Source organism: Drosophila takahashii, chromosome 2L (genome assembly GCF_030179915.1).
Source record: "Drosophila takahashii strain IR98-3 E-12201 chromosome 2L, DtakHiC1v2, whole genome shotgun sequence".
Lineage (NCBI taxonomy): Eukaryota > Metazoa > Arthropoda > Insecta > Diptera > Drosophilidae > Drosophila > Drosophila takahashii.
In genome coordinates, this window is record NC_091678.1 from 2,485,313 (window position 1) to 2,506,649 (window position 21,337).

The window sequence follows — 21,337 nt, forward strand, 5'->3', positions numbered from 1 at the left end:
ATGCCTTCGAAGGATATTCACACATCTACCCATATAGTGGAGAAAGAAATCTTGCTCCCACGGTAAGGCCGATCCAACCAGTTGGAAATACTTATTTCTTAGATTCTGGACTTCGAGGACTTCGAAATGGCAATGGAGGCCATGCAAATAATGGTGGATCAACACCTCCAAATGGCGGTTATATTGACGGTCCTGACAATATTCCAAACTTTGATTAATAGCTAAACTGATTGTAGTAATACAATCTCGATTACAATTTTAAAAGTTTCCTGAATGATTACCGTTACTTATATGCATGATTTTTTATAAAAATGTTTTATTGCCAATGAACAACAAAAAATTATCAAAGCTTTGTGTCTGATGAAAGTTTATTCATCTTTATTCTTTACACGCGATATTTATATATACATTTTATTGCATATTTATTCTGATAAGACTCCAACCTCTTGGAAATTAAGTGAGCTAAATTTTTGATTGCCTTAAAATGCAATTGAAATACTTCATATTATTTTTCAAGCACATCAAACAACTAAGAATATTTACAAGTAGCTTAATAATCGACCAGGCTATTTTATTATTATACAAAATATTTTTCAAATCATTACATTCTATTACTTAACATTTTTTTGTCACTGATCAAATAATAATCCATTGTAAGGGTATTTAAAGGATGTATCACTTTTACACCATTGGACTTAATATAAAGTAACTGTGCACAAACCATTTAATAACATTATTAAAATGAAATCACTGCCGGGCAGTCTACTAAAGGTACGCGGTACAGCTTACAGAAATATTAAAAATTCATTTGTTTTTTAAGATTTTAGTGCTCACACTACTGGTCTTTGATTTTGGTGAGGCCCAATGGCAATATCAATGGCAATGGGCCATGGCCAAAGCGAATTCATACCGTACGTCTTGCGATTGGAAAACAGGAAGATTTAAATGCACCAAGGAAAGTTGCACACATTCGTTTAATGGCAAAAAAGAGTGCACAATAAGTGAAGTTCCGGTATCCGGTGGATCGATTGGAAATGGTGGATACATGCCGAACTCAGGAGTCTTAGGAGCCAGTAATGAAAACTTGGCAAGTAATTCCAATTACAGATATCAAAGGCCTGTGATCGGTGGTTATTCATACCGGACCCAATGCAGAAGTCTCAACGGAACTAGAAACTGCATTCAACAGCGTTGCACTTTGATTAACGGAAGACAAGAGTGTTCCATAAGCGACGGCTATTCGAATCCAACCTATCCAACTCCAAATAGCAATCAATTACGCAATGAAAATAATGGGGTCAGCCCAAACATGGCAAGAAGCGAAATATCTCATTATGATTTTCCTGGAAGATTTAACTAATTGTTATTATAATTTAACATTAAAATAAATGTATCGATTATAGAATATTGTGATGTTTAAAAGAAGAATCCAGAGTTATCTTGGATTTATAAGAAGTTTAGCGTTGTAAATTCTGAGATCAGCAAATTCTTATTAAAGAACTTTAAAAGGGAAACATACACACTGTTTTCCAGAAAAGCTGGCGATAACAAATGGACTATTTAGCCAGATACGAGTATTATATTTTTTCTCATCTCTTTAGTAAAATATTCTTCTAACAATGGGGAATAAAATATAAAATTAAAATAAATAAAATCATATGTTTCCATTTTTTTGTTATCAAATTTTTGAACTAGTTTATTAATTATTGAATATTGTAAGGGTATTAAATGTTGCAGGCTAACTTTTTACGTACTATGCTATAAAAGGCAAAGTTCGCAACACTGAGCTCAGTTCATTTGCATAATGCAGTTTATGGTGAGGAAGTTAGAGCTTAATATATAAATAGTAAATACATATATTACACATTTCTAGCTTCAGCTTGCACTAGTCTGCCTGATGGCCTTTGCCTTTGCTGTGGCCAACCTTGGATCCTCCTACCGATATTCCTGTAATTGGAATACAGGGCAATATAAATGCACCTATGTGCGTTGCACACAATCCTTCGATGGCAAACAGAAATGCACAACGAGCGTTACAACATCAAAGGGAGCAGGAGTCATGGGAACTGGAACCTCTTACCGATATCACTGTGATTGGAATTCGGAAAGATATCAATGCACTCACATAAGTTGCACACATTACATTGATGGTCACAAAAATTGCACTACTAGAGTAATTGGTATACCAAATTAGAAGTATACCCAAATATGAATTGCCTGTAGGATTCCCCATCATAACAAAAAACACAACACAACAAAAAAAATAGGCTTACAAACAATTAGACTAATAGCAGTAAATCTGCATTAAATCGATTGTTTATTTCAAATAAATAAAATATTTGCATTAAAATCGGTTGAATATATTACAAAGCTAGTATAAACTATTTCCGGCCAAAGTAAGCTTGCATTTTTGTTATCTTATATTTGAATTCAAGTGAAAAGGTTGTTACTAACAGTTTTGCTATGAGTTTGAAATAATTTATTTTTGAAAGCAATTTTATATTTGGTTTCCAAATAGTTTCTGGATTTATTTCGGTATTTCAAATTGTGCTTGCCACATATGGAACAATGTCTCCGCAATGCGGATGGCAGAATGGCAGAATGACATGATTGGGCGGACTGCTCACAGCTGCAGCCCACACAAGCGATATAAAAAGCCCCTGCAAAGAAGTATTATTAATCAAAATCTCACGACTATCAGCTAAGAGAACTTACAGAGCACTTGAAGTCCATTGTCGCCGAATAAGAATATTCTATAAATCTTCTGGGAGTCCGTAATCTTGCTTATATACCATAACCGATAATTAACCGATAAATTAGGTTCGCAATTAAGTAACTAATTATTCTTTTCCAATTCATTCGTTCCACATGCAATGCCACTTAGAGTTGTGCTAATCTACCAACTTCACATAGCGTTTAAAGACTCAAATATCACAGATTTAATTTAAATACAATGTCTTCATTATCATTATCAAGGCAATCCCAGCAAACAAAAGCGATATGAACAGCAGCTGCAAAGAATCAAAGATACAGAATTATAAGGCAGGTTGGATTACGAACGTACGGTGTCAGCGAATATAAAGTTAGTTCAAAAACAGTTTATTTTTGTTTAGCTTATTTATTATACCCTTGTAGAGGGTATTATAATTTCAGTCAGATGTTTGCAACGCAGTGAAGGAGACGTTTCCGACCACATAAAGTATATATATTCTTGATCAGCACCAATAGCCGAGTCCATCTAGTCATGTCCGTCTGTCCGTCTGTCCGTTTCTGTGCGAACTAGTCTCTCAGTTTTAAAGCTATCGCGATGAAACTTTCCCGAAATTCTTCTTTCTATTGCAGGTAGTACATATGTCGGAGCGAGCCGGATCGGACCACTATATCTTAAGGCTCCCATAGGAATATTCAAACAAATATAAGAAAATTCATTGTAATTTTGTAGGAAGTAGGCGTTTTGATTCTTGACTACTTAAAAGCAAAATTTAAATAAATAGAAACGCTGAATCTGGAATCCCTGGAACTGCACCGAGTAAGCATTCTATAATCTACAAGGGTATATAAGCTTCGGCTGGCCGAAGGTAGCTTCCCTTCTTGTTTTTAATTCTGTTAATTTAAATAAGTTAAACACATTATATTGTCGGAAGTGGATTTTGAACTTTGTGGGGACGAATTGTGGGCAGGCAGAGTGTATTGAAAACGACCGCAGCCAAGAAAATCGATATAAAAAGCAGCAGCACATAAGTATTATGAATCAAAATCATTGGTCAGGTCGGGTTACGAAAAATACCGTGTTTCCTTTAAAAATAATGTACACACCGTTTAAAACCTTTAATATTTCATGTATATTTCAAGTAAATACCGACATTATCATTATCAAGACATTATGCAGATCGTTCCCATGGCATATATGATAGTGAAGTTCGATTTATTACAAATAATTACAAATTTGTAATAAATTACAAATAATGTACGCCTAGGGTAGACCGGGTTCGCAGAAATGTGCCAGGCAAGGCTTAGCGGGCATGGCTACAGCTGCACCCATGAAAAGCGATATAAAGAGCATCTGCAAAGAAGTATTACTAATCACAATCGCCTAGTAAAGCTCCTAATAAACTTACGCAGCACTTGAAGTCCATTCTCGGCAAACAAAATGTTTTTATAAAATAGCTGGAAGTCCCTTCTTACCTACTTATATACCAATTCGCCGCCTAACAGAAAAATTAGATACGCATTTGAGTAACTACGTTCTCTCTTGTTTATACTTATTTAACCTTTAGCAACCCAGACTTATGTAATATTTCAAATAAATACCCATATTATCATTATCAAGACGTTATGGCAGTTACAAATATGATAATGAAGTTCAATTTCTAATAAATTACTAATAATGTACGCCTAATTTGGACTCTAGAACCTTGTGTTTAACTCAATTGTATTTTTTTTCAAAAATTTTCCGTTTTTAAAGTCATTTTAATATTTAGTTCCCAAACAGCTTCTGGATTTATTTCTGTATTTTTATTTCTGTTAATTTAAATAAATAAACACTTTATATTCCCGGAAGAGGAAAATTAACTTTGTAGGGTCCCTCGCCGCAAAATGGCTCGCAAGACGTAGCTGGCATGGCTACAGCTGCAGTCAAGAAAAGCGATATAAAAAGCATCTGCAAATGATTAGTATCTAAAATCAGGCTCGGTTCACGACTATCAGCTGAGCGAACTTACATAGCACTTGAAGTCCATTGTCGCGAATTTAAATGTTTTTATAAAATAGCTGGAAGTGCCTTATATTGCTTATATACCAATTCGCCGTCTAATCGTAAAATTAGGTTCGCAATTGAGTAACTTAAAAAAAAAGTAACCCACTGCCCAACAAATCGTTTAAAATATAAATAATTAGTTTTTAAAAAATTAAATAGTTTGTCCATTTAAATATTGATTTTTATTATAATAAATATTACATTTATTTGCGAAATTTTGTTGCAATTTTTAGTGAAAAAGTTCTTATTAATTTTTACTGATTTTAAATTGGAAATATTTTGTTTTGATGTACTGCTTGTTTTTTTTTTCAAATGCATTCGTTTTACAATAGATGACATTAAAAGGTGTGCTTCAATACCAAGTTTCTATTCTAAAAATCGTTCCTCTAACATGGCCGGGCTATATAATAATTTAAATCATTATCAGAGTATGGGTATTTTTTTTGTATTTAGCATTTACTCAGTTGGAGATTTAATCTAATTAATTTCGTCTGTGCCCAATCTGAAACTCTGAACCATAAATTTAATTTCAAATAATACAAGAAATCATTAGCGTTTGAAAATCAGCAAATAATCAATGTAAATAAAATTCACTGCTTTAATGGGTGTCCTTTATTATTTTTCGGGCCAAAAAATCACTTAGCTCTTAATATTTAAAAACTAAATAGTTTTTTATCTTTAATTTGGATTTTTATTTTGTTAAATATTACATTTATTTGCAAATTTTTCGCGATTTTTAGTGAAGAAGTTAATATTTAAAATTTTTACTGTTATTAATATTGGACATATTTTGTTTTGGTGCACTAGTTGTTTATTTTTTCAAAATGCATTCGTTTCACAATAAATGACATTAAAAGCTGTGCTAAAATACCAAGTTATCGACCATAGGACTTAGTTTACGGCTCCGGGGGGCGGTGGGGGTTGTCCGGCGCACCATGGCGTGCAGGGCGGCAGCGTAGTGGGCGTGGTTGGCTCTGGACGCGCCACAGCGCCAGCAAGCAATAGCGATAGGAAAAGCAGCTGCAAAGAAGTATTACTAATCACAATCGCCCAAATAAGCTCTGAGCAAACTTACGCAGCACTTGAAGTCCATTGTCGCTACGTAAAATGATGTTATGAATCTGCTGGGAGCGCCAAGCTTGCTTATATACTAAATCGCCGGGGAACCGAAAGATAAGGTTCCCAATTGGGCAACATGAAACCAAATATAAGTCACTGCACAATAATTAAAATATATGTAGCAACATATTCAAAGATTTTGTTATTGAATTACTTTCATCAATTGAATCTAAAATGTATTATCAGATGTATTGGTGAATTTGTCGCATTTATTTGGGAGTTTATTTAATTAAATTTCTATTAATATTTTATTAAATCTGTTGATTTTAATATAATGTTGAAAATATTTTGTTTTTATGTACTGTTGGTTTAGTCTTGCCCAACGTTTTCATTTCAACATTTTTTTTAATCTGGTTTAAATATCATTTCAGTACCTATTTATATCACACTAAATTCAGTCCAGTAACGATGCTGTATTGGGCTGTATTTGTAGTTTGTAAAAATATATTTTATCAATACACTCCACATAAGAATGTGTAAATCAAAAATGTGGAAAAACAACCGGAAATTTATTTGAGTGGGCATTGGGTGGAGTGGGTAAATAAAGGAACTGGAAATGCTTAAGTGGCATTTCAGGTGTCTTCGAATTCTGCTCCTGCAGAAGGTTAAAGATGCAGTCAAGTGCAAAAGACCAACCGGTCAGGTCTATTTGGGCCAACCTGGCCAAAGCCACCCAACCCCACTGGGTCAGCAGTTGTTGTATCTGGAAACTTCCGGTTCGTCACTCCTACTTAACACTGTGGCTGGAAGAGAAGGGCCTCGATAAGGAGGATGGGGACGATGTAGAAACAATGTGCAGTCATTGAGCGCAAATGTGCCAAATAATGACTTGCAGGCGAGCGAGTGCAATTTATATGATAAGCAACAAAAATAAATTGCAAGCAATTCATTTTACTTAAATGCAATGCAACTGCCGAGCTGGCAGCTTTATTTTACCCCTTTTTCCAGGTGAACATACTTGCATGTGAGTATGTGCGTGTTTGGAAGAAAAATATCTGGTTCAGGATGTGCATACATAGTATATATCATTTTAATTTTTCTGCTCCATTCTGCTACGTTTGCAGGCCTGACTTGATTTACTTGGGTGCTGCCTAATGAAGCCACCAGGCAATAGAAAATGGAAATCAGCAGCAAAAACATCGAGTGCTTGGGTTTGGAAAATCCTGAACTCATTGCATATGGAATCTATGGACTTTACAAATAAGCATATACCAAATAAGAGGGCTTTCCAGGGAAAACACTTATAAAAATGCTTTAAAATATTAAATATATTATCCAGTGATATTAAAAACCTAAAATTATAATACAATTTTAAAAGGGATAAAAATCTCATCAATTTTAAAACATGAAAACTCAAATCTTTTGTTCCTTGCATGTTTTTGTTTGTTTTTTTGGGATTTAAGTTAAACAGCTGCCAATTTTTCTTTAACTTGTCTCTGGTATTCAGGAAGTCCTTCGTTTTCCATCTCGTGTTGCTAATGAGCCGACTGCGTCAGCTAATTAACCTACGATAACGCTTCAAACGAAATTGATGGGAAATTCGAGCTTTGCTCCCAAATGCCCCCTATTTTCCACAGCTTAAAGTGCTTGTCACAAAGATGGCAATGTGTGATGGGTTTAGATAGAATTTTTTTTAAATTTATTGCCTGCAATAAACATGATGCGAGTACGAAGAAAAGTAGCTGCCTGAATATGGCATCGCAGGGAAAAGTAGCAGGAGCAGTGGCATTGCGCTATTCCGACAACAAGGACACATCCAGTGGTCCATAGTGATCGTATTCATATGCAAAATTAATACCGGCTAGGGAGCCTTCAGATGGGGACTTTGGGTATGGAAAGTTCAAGCCTCGACCAGGCCAGGTGCGATGTCATTCAGCGGACACACAAAGGACGCCAAGAATTGCAGGATGTGTTGGTCCAAGGGGTACAAAGGATATAAAGTTCTTGCACAAATTTAATACCCTTACTAAAAAAATTAAAAAAAACGCTATCACAATTTAAAGAGATTTTTTTGTAATTTAAAAAAAAATAATGGAAAAAATCAAATATATTATATCTTTTTAATCACAACGATACTATTTTTAATCAGATTTTAATTATTTTAAATGAGCTGTTTTAAGATGATTAAGGTACTAAATTTACAATTACAATATTTTTTACGAAAACTGAATTTTATGTTTCATAAATAAAGAAGTTAATACGTTGTATGGCTTACTTTAAAAATGTGGTAAATAAAATTTCTTACAAAATCAATCTCAAAAACTGGATACTCACTGGAATAATTAAATACGAAATTATATTGAGCTTTTAACCTTGTTAATCTACAATCTATCTAAATTCTTAGAAAAATTCTACCATTTTAAATCAATAATGAAGAATATTTACTTAAAATAGCTAATGGACCCCATATGATGGCACAGTGCAGCACATCCGTTGACCCGACAGCTATAGCTGAGGTTCTCGCAACCTGTCCCGTCATCACTCTTCTCCGCCGCACTGCCCCATCTTTCACCTTTTCACCCCCGCATTTTCGCTCGGTGTATATGTGCTGCTGCGTCCTTCATTGTTGAAAGCTGAACCTTGGGAGCAATCAGTGGATTATACGCTGCTTTACAAAAGCGGGCAACGCGTCGCCATCCTGCAGCCCCCAGAAGACCTATGACCCTACGAGCCCCTCTATGCACTTTTTGTTTTTTTTTCCAGCACTGCTCATTGTTCGTTAAGAGTTGGGCCTGTGTGGGTGAGTGTGTCTGTGGGATGCAACATAAATTTAACTGCGAACTCATGGAGCCGTGTGACAAGGCCGCAGGAATTCAAAACAAAAGTTGCAACAAATACCGAACACGCCATAAAGACAACAACAGCAAATACATAGACATAAATTGCAGGCTTCGTCCACTCCACTCTTTTTTACCCCTTTGCACTCTGAACCCATTCCCATACCCATTTTCATTCCCCTTCGCAGTAGTACTGTACAGTACGTACTGGTTGGCTGGCCCTTTCTGTCTCTGGCAAGCTGAAAGCAAAAAGAATGACAGGAAACCGGATGTGAGTGCATGCCTTTTGTGCATGCAACGAATTATTCAGTTGACACACAGGATGTGTGCTTTGCTGTTCATGTTGTTGCCACACTGCCACTGCCACATTTGCTGGTTGCAACTCGCTGCTGGCTGCTGGGATACTGGCTTGTTTGCCCGCTTTCCTCAGAGGATCTGCGCCCGGATCCTAGCCCTGTTTTCTCTGCATTTTTGGTTAATTTCGTAACCATGACAATTGGTGAAAAATTAACACACACCCACACACCCGGCACTTGTTCGAGCTAAAAGCACGGATTGCGCAAGGGGAGCTTAGCCAGGAAAAACCGGAGGAAAGTGCAATACAAATATAATTATTTTTCTACAAAATCAGTAATTCAGAAAACAAAAACATCATATTCAATACAAAACACACTACATTACCTTTAATTATAATAATTATTATTATAGGTAGAAAATATTTGCTACAATGTTACTTTTATTTACTTTTACCATTTTATAGCCTTATTTTGACAATGAGAAAAGTTTAGATTTTTTAAATTTAGTGTAATAGTTAACATAAAATATATATATAAGCTACTTAAATTTATTTAATGTAAAGTTAATAATTGTCTGAAAATCTATGCGAAAATATTCAAAAATTATTACAGGAAATTTTTGGTCTTTATTAAAGTTTTTACAAATGTTCCTATAGAAAAACTGTTACTAAAATGATTATAAAACCTTTTTAAATATTTTTATGAGAAATCGTGTAAGAAAAGCCGCATAAAAATAATGATAAATTTGTTCAAGGTTTTACATAAAAAGTCTGCACACTCATATTAGGGTCTTAACACATCTATAAGGCACTTTATCATGTTGAAAGCAGGATGTGGAAATTAAAATACGTTTTACGATCGCATATGCGTAACTCATATAGAAATTATTTTTGTAAAGTACCTGAGCCCCTCCTCAAACATCACACAAATGCGGAAGCATTTCATTTCAGCCACACCCACAACCGCACTCACGCCCTTATTTTTAAAGCAATTTTTTTCATTTTATGCGGACAAAAGTCATAAATAATAAAAGAAACCCAAAAGCAGAGTAGAAGGTCGATGGAGAGAGATGTCTGGATGCGATGAAAAAGAAGAGTAATCAAAAAGTGCGTGCTAACTAAATTGTTATTGCTTTCAAATGTCACGTATCATTATCATAATTTTTTCGCTTGACATTTTTAAGTAGCTGCCATAAATGTTTATAACTTCTGCACACCGAAAGTGTTTCTATTAACATGGCCCCAGGTTCCTCCTCCCCCTTTGGGCCGAAGGCCTCTTAACATTATTGGACCCGAGGGACGAGCGGCCCAACAGGATCGGAATAGAACGGAAAGGACGAAGACCTTGGGCCACACACGTACATAGGCACCTTGACATTCATAATTCATAATTTATGACTGCATCTGAACGGAGGCCTTTTTCCCATATACCTATATTATAATTCAACTGCTGAAAGGTGGCAGATGGAAGGCACAAGATTCTTTGGTACTGGAAACTCATGATTACAATTATTTTAATTTACAAACAGCTGTAGTCCTTCTTTGAAAATTTTAATATATAAAAAATCCATTGCATTCCAAAGAAAAAAAAAAAACACGTTATAAAATTATTTATAAATTATAAACTTTCGCATATTGAATTGGTTTGCTTTGTATTTGAATAACACAAATTTGAACAATACAAAAGCTGCACAATAAATTGGATAGTATTTTAAAACGCCAGCAATTTGCATAATTTTATTCATTCAATTTTAAATGGGCAGCAAACAATGTGTCTAGACAAATGTTTCCATTTATGAAATTGCTATTTTATGCAATATGCTTGTGATTAGAACATTTATGGTTGGATTGGTGCAGATACATAAAGTACTAGCATGAAATCGAATCAACTTTATAGAAATTACAAAAAAAAAAACGATGATGAGGAAAAACTTGCCCTACAAACATTAAAAACTAATCAAACTTTTAAATACACTTCAACCGCAGCAGACTTAAGATTGAGATATTGCAGCAGGGAAAGCAGGGAAAGCGGGGAAAGGGACGTCCAGAACAATTCGACAGGCGTCTTAAGAGGCATCGGCATCGGCATCGACTTTGATTTGTTGCCTCGGTCGCGTCTCATCTCATCTGCCCCGAATCCCCTCCCTTTTTGGCCTTAACTTTAGCCGGACTTTTGCCTTGTTGTCAACGTCAACAGAAATTGATTGCTCACCAAGAACAGCAGCAGCAGGATCTCCCCGCTTTTTATACCCTATTGGACTGCCTCTGTGGCATTTTCATTTCATTCAGAGTTGAGTTTACTTTGCGCTAAAACTTTTACCCAGAGAGAGCTTCCGAGTCGCCGTCCTCCAGTGAATTATCCTGAGCCAGCGGACCAAGGAAGCCTACTCCCCGACGCCCCCAAAACTTTGACACAGTTTAGGAGCCAAAAGTTTAATGGAATTTGTCTATGGCATCTTCGTCTTGCCCCCAGGCCTTCCGTTCGCCCATCGCCGCTCCCCCTTCGCCCTTTGCTCTCCACCAAAATAAATAAAACAGCATTCAACTTGTTTTTAAAGCAATTAAAAATTCTTTAAGACTGCGGAACACTTTTACCACTTCGTCGTGAGCCAACTACAAGGATGCCGGGCTTCCTGCCGCGGAAGGCCAAGAAATTTGCGATCGCGCCGCGGGTTAAAAGGATGCCGAAGGAGAGTGCTGGCTGGAATGTAAACAAATGCGGAATTAACTCAAGTTTTTAATTTTAAATGATTTATATATTTCTGATTTGTTTCGTGGTCTCTGAGTTGCATTTCCGAGGAATGGAATTAAAGCTTACAGCATAGGGATAAATAAATTATTGGTAACTTGTTACATACAATTAATTTACATACTTCCCTTAATAAAGTCTTAGGTATTTAAAAAAAATAAAGAATTTCATAAGCTAGTACTTTAAATAGCACTAAAAATAGCTTCCAAAACACTTGCAAATCTAATTTAATTAGGCAGCGTTTCCTTAATTTTTTATTGGTTTTCCATTTTGTTTTGCAATGCCCCCACGTGGCGTATGAACAATGCGGCTGGTTTATTGCTTACGCTCCCACAGAGAAAGCATAAAACACACACACACGGACACACAAATACCCGGCATCATTATCAACACTAATGCACAGCCACACACTCACAAACACATGCGAAGAAAGTAGGTTCCGAGGGAGAAAACTGGTCTTAACTACTTTCTGCACGTCTGCAGATAAAATCGATAAATTCCTTTTCGTAAAACGAATTAGGAAACTAATTGACTTGGATTTCGCTTAAAGAATCTCACATAAATCGTTAGCTTAAGCGTGATTCTGGCAGTTGGTTCGGTTGGTCGGGGTTTTGGTTTGGATTTTCTTTAACTTTTCCTGTAGTCCAATGCCAACTGAAATTGGAACGGAAATTGCTCGCATTTTATTTTATTTCATTTTTTTCATGGCGATATTTTTTCCTCCAAAATTACACTGATTTACAAAATAAAATTCAAAATAAGAAATATTTGAGATAAAGTTATAACATAACTTCATAACATACCATAAATTAAATTCAAATAATTTTTAGTAGTTATTAAAATCTAAAAAAAACTAATCCAGGAAAGCTACTACTATATTTTTTTAAGTATTTAATATTTATTCTAATCTTTTTTTTGGAAGTTTTCCATTTTATTCTTTAGTCCAGTATTTTTTATTTTATTTTGTTTCCTAGTGTTATTTAGCATTTTAATTATGTGGCCGTCGTTGTCGGCCGTTAAATGTCATTAAATGTGAAACATTTTTCGCCCATCGCCCCACTCCGTTCGACTCCTTCAACGACATCCTCCTCATCCCAGTCGTCATCGTCATTCAGCTCCTGCGAAGCGTTGACAAACTAACAAGGCGAAAATATTATGCTCACATTTCCTGCCTCCGAAGCATTTGCCTTTCAATTTAATTTAACCCACGGACTCGAACACTTGCACCTGGCTAACATGGTTAACATGACTCTACGAATTCCCCCTATCCAGGATATCCTATCTCATATCTCGCTATCTGTGCAGGCATTTTATGCTCGGCTTATTTGTGCAGACGTCTATGCCACTTGAAGGGGCGCACAAAACTTCAAGGGGCAAGCATTTTTGCACAACTCAACTCAACTCATTTGCATGGCGGAATTTTCGGGATTACTTCCTGGTAAACAAGTTAAGAGCTGATTTCCATTCACTGAATAAATAGGCATATTATTTAGAGTTTTAGAGGCACTTGTGCATTAACATTTGTATTTCTTCTTCAATATTTTCCAATTATTTATATGTTAGCTTGATACCTTGTTATTAAAAACTAAAGGTACTAAAATAGCCAAGTCAACAAAAAACTTATTTGAAAGTTAACTGAAATGGCTTTTCATATTCATAAATTCATATACAACTGCCATTTCTCTTGCATTCGTGCCTCCGCTGAAATGGCAACGAGCATGCAAATATATAATTTTAATAAAGTCCTGGAGAACAGGACTTTGGTAGACATTCCGAGTGCGACAACAACCCAAGTATACAGCTCATCAAAAATACCATCTGAAAAAAAGGGGAACCTGCTGTCGTGGCAAGGTAAAACTTGTCGTTGCTTTTACTTTTATTCGTGTTGTTGATTTTGCTGCTGTTCATTTGCTGACAGCCCGCAGAAAAGGGGAAAATTGCAAAATTTGAAATTTATGTTACCACGAAATATTTTTATGTAGATTCCCCATTTTTTGCCACATCAGTCCCCAAACCGCAAATAAATGAGCGCAATTTATATGCAATTTGTTTGCGAGAAGCCAAGATTCAGCAAAGAAAACCCTATTTGACTAATTGTGTCAGCATTTTCGGAAACTGAAAACATGCAGTAAAAGGGTATTATTAATGATAAGGAAACAACGGTGGGCTAGGAGAGTTTTTGAATATAAATTGTTTTGTGCTATTTTAAAAATATCAATTTATATGCTGGAAATTTATTGAAAATCGCATAAAAATTTTAAATATAATTATTTATACTAATAAATTATATTTGTACAAAATCATGTAGAAATATAAACGATTTATGTACCTACTATATAAAATGTTATTTTAAGATTTAGTCGGTCTCGAAATGGTCTTTAAGTCTCCCTAAAAATTACTTATACGACATGTGTGACAAAATGTTGACGAAAAAAATCTTTCTCCCGTTTTGAGCCTAGTCCGATTTAGAATTTCGTTGGAATAATTGGCTATGCAAAATGTAGAGCAAAAAGACAAATGAATGTACTTCAATAACATTTTGATCAAGGGCAACGCATATCAAAAAACGCCCTCATGCTCAGGGATATATAACATCATTTATAAGGTTCATATTCAATTATAAACTTGGCGGAGTTTTATTATTATGCCTTGGACTGAATAATTTGCAAAACTCCAAGCTCCAATACCTATTGTAAAAGTTCAGACTTTGTTCAACTCTTTTTGCCCTATGTTTGAACACTTTTATTCATTTTATTGGGCCGGGGTCAAAGCTCTCGACTGCGTTCGACATATACCCTTCTCAAGTTCAAAAATTTATTGTTTCAATAGAGCCCAGCGACACATGCAGTTGCGACGAGAAGAAAATAAAATAAAATAAAACCGATATAGAGGAGAAATTGAATTTCTATAAAAGTTTCGACAGCATGCAAAAGACAAACTTTGTCCAGTGGCGAAGGAAGTGTGGGTGAATTTTGGGTTGGGCAGAGGAAGTCGGATCACATACGCTGCTGCTGCTGCCACGCCCACCATTTGAGTCAGGAGTTGGCAAAGGAGTTAAGTAGCCAATCACCATGTCCTCCTTTGTCCTTCACTCAGACCTCCCTCCGCATATCCTTCTCCGTCGCTTTTTCGTGTGCAGTTCCTTTCGGCGGTCCGCAGGGAACGCTGTCAACACTTGGACTTCCGGTGGCTGCTGCTGCTGTCAGCAAAATGTCACCAGCATGCACATGGAATCGCTTTTTCCACTCTCCTGTATTTGATTGGAACTCTGGGTTGGGTCTGGGTTGGCGATTGGCCTCCGCCATCAAGCCATCCCGCCATTCTGCCATCCTGCCTTCCGACATCCTTCGATCCATTTGGGCCAACTCTGCCTGGCCAGGAGCATTATTTGCTTTTATTTCTGCAAGTCAATAGCTTTGGCTTTTAAATTTATCGACTGACGTTTGATGCGCTTCATTTAACTTGGAAACATTTTTCAACTCAACTTCTTTTTTTTAGTTTTTAGAAAATACGTCAGTGATGGCAATTTATGGATGTCCCGATAGATTTTTTTGTGGTCAATTTTTAATACCTAAATTGAAATGGATTTTTAAGTTATTACGATTTTTATCGCAATATTAATTTATTATTTTTAGGAAAATATTTTATTTTTTATAATTTTTGGATTTATAATAATATTATACTATCAAAAAAAATTGATTTAAGTAAATAAACATACTTTTTATTAATAAAAATATATATATTTTATATTACATTTTCTGAGCTTAACTGTTTTCTGTCTTTTTTAACTTTCGTGTATATTTTTATCAGCATTTTCTTTTATCTGTATTTTGGCAGCACTGACATATGTATATGGAAAACTGTTCCCCTTTCTTATTGCATTAGTTGTGTTGGCTGCATGGCAGATGCTAAGTGTCATTAAATTCCATTGCACAGTGGATGCAGCTGAAAGAGTTATAAAAAGAAAATAAAAGAACAAAATAATTGGTAAACTTAAATACAATAGAAATGGGGCTCAAAGTATAAAATAAGTTTGTTTAGGGTTCTTCATCCATCCATCTTAAAAAAATTATTTTACATACAAAGTCCTGCTCTTTTCGTATTCTCTAAAATTTAAACAAAATACTATAAATATGCATATCAAAACATCCTTGTACTGGGTTTTATTTAGCCACTTAACAATATACACTGTTTTACAACTGGTTAAATATTAATGCAGACAGAGTAGACGGGATCCGGAAAGGGCTAATGCCCCAGTTCAAACAATGTCCAGTTGGAGTGTCGGAGCCCTGGCAGCTTCTACATAAGTCGATTTTCACCGGAAACAAAACAATCTCATCGCCGAGAGTCAGATAATTCTGGAGTCTAGCCTGTCGTGGCCATAAAGCAGAGAACGTTCTCTAAAAAGAAAATAAAACTAAATAGGAAATTGGTCGAGCGAGAAGGAAAGGTGGTAGGTAAGAAGATCAGAATAGGAGCACTTCTAAATGGGTTCAGCTGCTGCCATCCCATCCATTTGGTTATCTGGCAATGCACTTCACAAAAAATAGAGGGTTAAGCTGAGGAGAGGGGAAGCCAAGCCAGCTACAATAAGCAGAATGCAGTGAACTGCAAAACATACAACTTCATGGTTATTTTGCTCTTTAGTTAGCTTGCCATATTTTTCTATCCTCCGTTTTCCACATTCCTCTACACATATCCATGCCTTCACAGGGGGCGGTTCCATCGCCCACTTAACGAATATCAACTAAAATAGCTTTATATATTGTTGAGATAATAAAAATCCAGCAAGGTTCAGGCTTCAAGAGCCCAGTTGCTGCAATCGTATGTGCTGGATCCTGAGGTCCTGCAAAAGTCATGGGATAAATACAAAAAATAGAGTTAGGGTACAAAGAATGTAGAAGTAAAAGTTTAATAAACTTAAAAGTGGATAGACATTTTGAAAAATATAAAACTCATGATAAATATATAATTTTTAATTTATAAAAATTAGTTTACCAAAATGCAGGTTTAAGAACTCAACATATTAAAGACCTGTTTCCACATCGACACTCTAGCACTCAGTGCTACCAACCATTGCAGCAAATTCGATTGTTTAATGACCCCTGATTGCAATAAGCCAATTTGCAATGGGAAGGTGTGTGTGGAGTGGGAGGTGGTAGTGAAGCGAAAATGCTCTGCATTTGAATTCAAAATGCGGAATAAGTTCATTAGCATTAAAGTAAGAGGGCGTTGGAGTTTGGGGGTTAGATGGGAATTCCCAGCCAATCGAACTGAAAATGTTTGCCAGAAGCTTTTTTACTTTAATTGGAGTTAATGTTACTTTTATCCCCATACAATCATATTTTCATTTCCTTCTGGATAGGCTTTTCCTAAGTGTTCGGCATTCGGTAATGGCCAATCGAACCTAAATTTAAATACCCTAATTTTTGGTTGACCATTTTGAGGAATGGACCGTTATTGAATAACCCCTGCATAATTGACTTGTGAGTCTGGTAATTTTCGCCTCGAACGAAGAGCCGATCAAAGTGAGTTGATTAGGCCGTGGACACAAAAGCGGTTGACAAGAGATAAACCTTTGACTTGGCCCTGGATCTCAGCCCCATTTTCCCATTTCCCATCCACTGTCTACAGTCTGCAGCTAAGTGGGCGTGGCTTGTAATAACTCACGCCTTTTGACACAGATTAAACCGGCATAAAGACAATGTGCCGGGGATAAGGAAACTGCAACGATGACGAGAGCAGCAGAAACAAACTTGGCCAGGGGATTGGATTGTATGTGTGACCCTATGTTATACTTATACTTCGTACGGTATGTGCGTATGTGGGCGGCTTGTATAAATGTTAGCCCTTATGGTTTGCCCGACTGGCCCATGCAGGCAGCTTATATCACCAGACAATCCTCCCGCCTCCCCCCTCATTTTCATATATACATTTTCCATACCATACCATACCAGACCGAGCTCATTCAAGCCAGTCTGCTGCTCATCTTCATTGTAGATGACAGCTCCCATTGTCCTTTGCCGACTCCTGCAGCGACAGCAGCTGCACTTTTAGCCGCCTCAGATCAGGGCAGAACAGTACCCATATACCATACACCATTTACCATCCCCATTAACTTGTTCTTTTTGTTCTTTAAGCCCTTCCTTTGTCTCCCGGCATGACTCATAAATTTTCAAATATTCATAGACATATCTTTTAATCTATTCTCAAAAGAACCAAAAAATGTGAAAATAATAATTAAGAGTACTGCTGAAATATACAGAACATTTATCAAGGTAAGTAGGTAGGTAAGTAATGATAAACCAATTTTAATCTTCTAATAATAAATGAGAATCCAAATGCAACAAACAAAAATGTTATTTTCTAATCAATAATTGGATGTCTATTTAAGATTGGGAAATCTTAATGATATAATGTGATATTTTATTAAAACTGTAAAATTGTTTTAAAAAAAGAAGAACATCTTTTACAATCTGGAATCCTTTTGAAATTACGTTTCTTTTTGTGTTTTCCACTTGCTGTTTGTTGCCATATTGTAGTTGGTTTTCTTGGGACAGCGCCATGCATAATATAGATTTTACTCAAAACGCATCGACTAAAGGGAAAATTCTATGCATTTTATATCGCGCCAGAGGGCATTCATACGATGAATGTAAGTATAAGTACATGCAGCCATACATATTATATGTATGCAGATGGGAGTTTCACTTTGCCGCACACACACGCGGAAATTCAGTGGCAGGAAGTCTGGGAGCATTACCTATGCTCTATGAGGACCCATCGCCAGTCACCTGGGTTCCTCAATTGGTGCGTGGCAAAGAATTCATCATGCAAATAGGGTTAGCGTGTGAAGTCAGTGAGCGACTAGGAATGGGACTACCCTGATGCATAATGCATTCGATGTCTGCTTTGCAAATGACAAATTGCCAATTCTGGGCAAGGCTTCAATCTATTAAAAAAGACAAAATTTGAGTTTTCCTAGAAGGATATTTACAAAAAATAATGATTGATTAAGAGCAAGAAAATTGCAGTTGAATTTAAAACGGTTGGAAATTATATTTAAAGATATTTGTCAAAAACATTTACCACTAAAATTAAAAAAAAATAAAATGATATTCCCCCTGTGTTTCAGAAGTTTTTTAAGGATTTTAACTAATGCGTTAATTTAATTTTAAATAATTATATATTAAATAAAGGATTTTGTACCCAAAATATGTACAAATTTAGAAAGAGCTTCTAATATCAGGTGAGCTATTTTTTTTTAAAAGAGCCATTTAAAACTGTATATACTAATTTCCTGTTAAATTTAATTTAATTTTTTTAATGTTTCCATATATTAATTGTTTAAATAAATAAAACATCGTCCTTTGACGGATGTGGACTTATGCTTCCCCTCATCTAGCCGAATTCCGAGCCGCATGCAGCTTTTGGGAGGAGGTCGCCAGAGTTGCTGTTGCAATTTCTGTTTTGAAATTGGCTTATTTAGGTATTTTTTGTGCGCTCGACATTCAACGGCCACCGTGCTGTGCTGCAGGGCTTCTAGAGTCCCTGGCCTTTGTTTTGTAATTGTTTCGAAAGTGGGAGGGGACGAGGGCTGAGCTTGGGGAGGGGCGGGATACACAGTAGGCGGAGAAAGTTAACGTCATTGTCGTTTCCGAGCTCGACGACGTTGGGTCGTTGTCGTTGTGCCAAAAGAAGAAGGACGACATTAGCGGCAACTGTTTTGAGTGCTGCTTCCTGCCGGTCTGTTCTTTATCGTTCCTGCACCACAAGCCCACTGCCATCCACGATCACCCACCAACATCCACCACCCACTGGCCGCTTTCAAGTGGCATTCGAGTGGCAGCCATTGTGCAGCATTATGATGAAAGTTTGTGTCGCAAAATGCAAATATTTGAAAGGTAATTGAATTTGAACTTTGCCGCTCATCGTCCTCGCCTCCCACCTGGCCACCCACTCGGGCTGCCTGCTCAGTATGTCAGGTGTACCGGCAAGAACTATTCAGAAATTCACTGCTTTATCACGTAAATATTACTTTTTGTCGAAAAATTAAAATTTAATACAAGATTTATCAGGATTTCACACAAAACCTAAATTATAGAAAATACTTTTTGAAAGAAACCGTGAAGAAAATTAACATTTATATCTGATTATACGGTAGAGTCCTAAAAGATCGTTGACTTTGAATTTTATTTCCAAAGGATGTTCAATAAAATGTAATAATATAATTTTATTATATTACTAAAATTCTCACTTTATAAAAACTTTTTAAATATAATTAATGTTATATTTTAAAGTTAAATAAAATTACAGTATTTAATAAAAAGAAAAAACTTTTAAAAATTCCATCCAACTTAACTAAATATTGATTAGCAATTACTTATGATTGGAAAATATTTGAATTCTATTCTTGTGCCGGTCACTGTGGAAAAGCAGCCTTTAAGTGTCCGAAATCGCGCATGCAATGGCATTAAAGCTTCGATGGCAAATATTTGACAAACAGCTTACATGTTTTATTTACCCAAGCTGAATGGTCAACACAGCACAAAGCCTAAAGCGCACTGTCCCACTCTCGCACTCATTTGTTTGTTGTACAAATTATATACAAAATTTGCACACTCATGAGGGCATTCAGTTTCCATGTTTTCGGGGAGCACATGAAAATCTATACAAGGCTGGAAAATACGTCTGCCCCCTTGCCACACTTTTTGGGGCATGCCGCAGGTGCAGTGAACAATAAATTTTGTTGAAAATAAACAATTATTTAGACATGATTGGCTTGTTGCTGGCCATTTTTTGAGTTGTCCGTTCAACATCTATCTGAATTTGGCTTTTGTTTTTACTTAATTGCCTTGATTGGACCAACAAGTTTTCGGCTATTTTATTTTTGTTTTGAAATCATGACACATTTCATTGGAAAATTAGAAGAGTTCATCAATTGTGTTCGACCTGATATCACTTCACATAATTTGTATTTTTACATTTTTTTTAAGTGTCGTGAGCATTTTCATTCATTTAATAGAATTGAATAGTTCAATTTACCTTGAATAATATGAAATATTTTTTTTATTTTCCTTGAACCTAAAAATGATAAAATACTACTACTAAACTTCATTTTCTGTATTCCTCCAGCGTTATAAAGCTCTGTTATTAAAGGCAAAACCAAACTTAATTAGCACAACCAGAAACTCTTATTCTTTCTCACTCTCCACACTTTCTGTGTTGTGGTAAACGCCTTCGAAGCTGATTCTGGGGGCGTGGCAGCCACTGTCTAGCTTCTTGGACCGCGTCAAAGACAGTAAATTGGAGTGCAAAAAGTGGTAGCTTTCTTCTACTCTTCTTCTACTTCGGCTCCGAGTCATCTTTTGTTTGTGTTAATTTCCTGCAGTGGGGGACAGAAAGGAAAAAGAAATAAATTGAAATATAATTAAATTTTCACACAACGGCAGGCGTTTTACAAAAATTGCACTTCTTGTGCTAAGAAAATTGTCTTTAATGAAACAAATTTATGAGGAACAAAAAAGTATGAAAAATATTTTCAAAATTGATTGATTGATTGATTGTACTATAAGTAGTACATTTTGAATAATAAAAATATAACTACTTTTGTGAATAAACTTTTTATAAAATACTTAAAC

The 21,337-nt window shown here is 35.8% G+C and overlaps 1 protein-coding gene and 4 long non-coding RNA genes across 5 annotated transcripts; 2 read left to right on the top strand and 3 right to left on the bottom strand.

The window, feature by feature from the left end:
* Positions 1–1,797: 1,797 nt before the first annotated feature.
* LOC108064191 (uncharacterized) lies at positions 1,798–2,658 on the top strand. Its single transcript, XM_070219237.1, has 2 exons — positions 1,798–1,816; positions 1,874–2,658. The coding sequence occupies exons 1-2, from the start codon at positions 1,805–1,807 to the stop codon at positions 2,192–2,194; spliced, it is 333 nt and encodes a 110-aa protein (XP_070075338.1). The 5' UTR covers positions 1,798–1,804; the 3' UTR covers positions 2,195–2,658.
* Positions 2,457–4,254, bottom strand: LOC108064229 (uncharacterized). Its single transcript, XR_001770246.3, has 3 exons — positions 4,119–4,254; positions 2,716–4,063; positions 2,457–2,660 (listed from the first exon to the last, which is right to left on the bottom strand). It is a non-coding gene; the product is annotated as an uncharacterized lncRNA (long non-coding RNA).
* LOC138913937 (uncharacterized) lies at positions 2,945–7,135 on the top strand. Its single transcript, XR_011419831.1, has 3 exons — positions 2,945–3,082; positions 3,136–3,529; positions 6,940–7,135. It is a non-coding gene; the product is annotated as an uncharacterized lncRNA (long non-coding RNA).
* On the bottom strand, positions 4,494–4,859 carry LOC108064213 (uncharacterized). The gene is made up of 2 exons (XR_001770243.3): positions 4,722–4,859; positions 4,494–4,660 (listed from the first exon to the last, which is right to left on the bottom strand). It is a non-coding gene; the product is annotated as an uncharacterized lncRNA (long non-coding RNA).
* On the bottom strand, positions 5,107–6,239 carry LOC138913939 (uncharacterized). The gene is made up of 2 exons (XR_011419834.1): positions 5,832–6,239; positions 5,107–5,776 (listed from the first exon to the last, which is right to left on the bottom strand). It is a non-coding gene; the product is annotated as an uncharacterized lncRNA (long non-coding RNA).
* Positions 7,136–21,337: the final 14,202 nt, after the last annotated feature.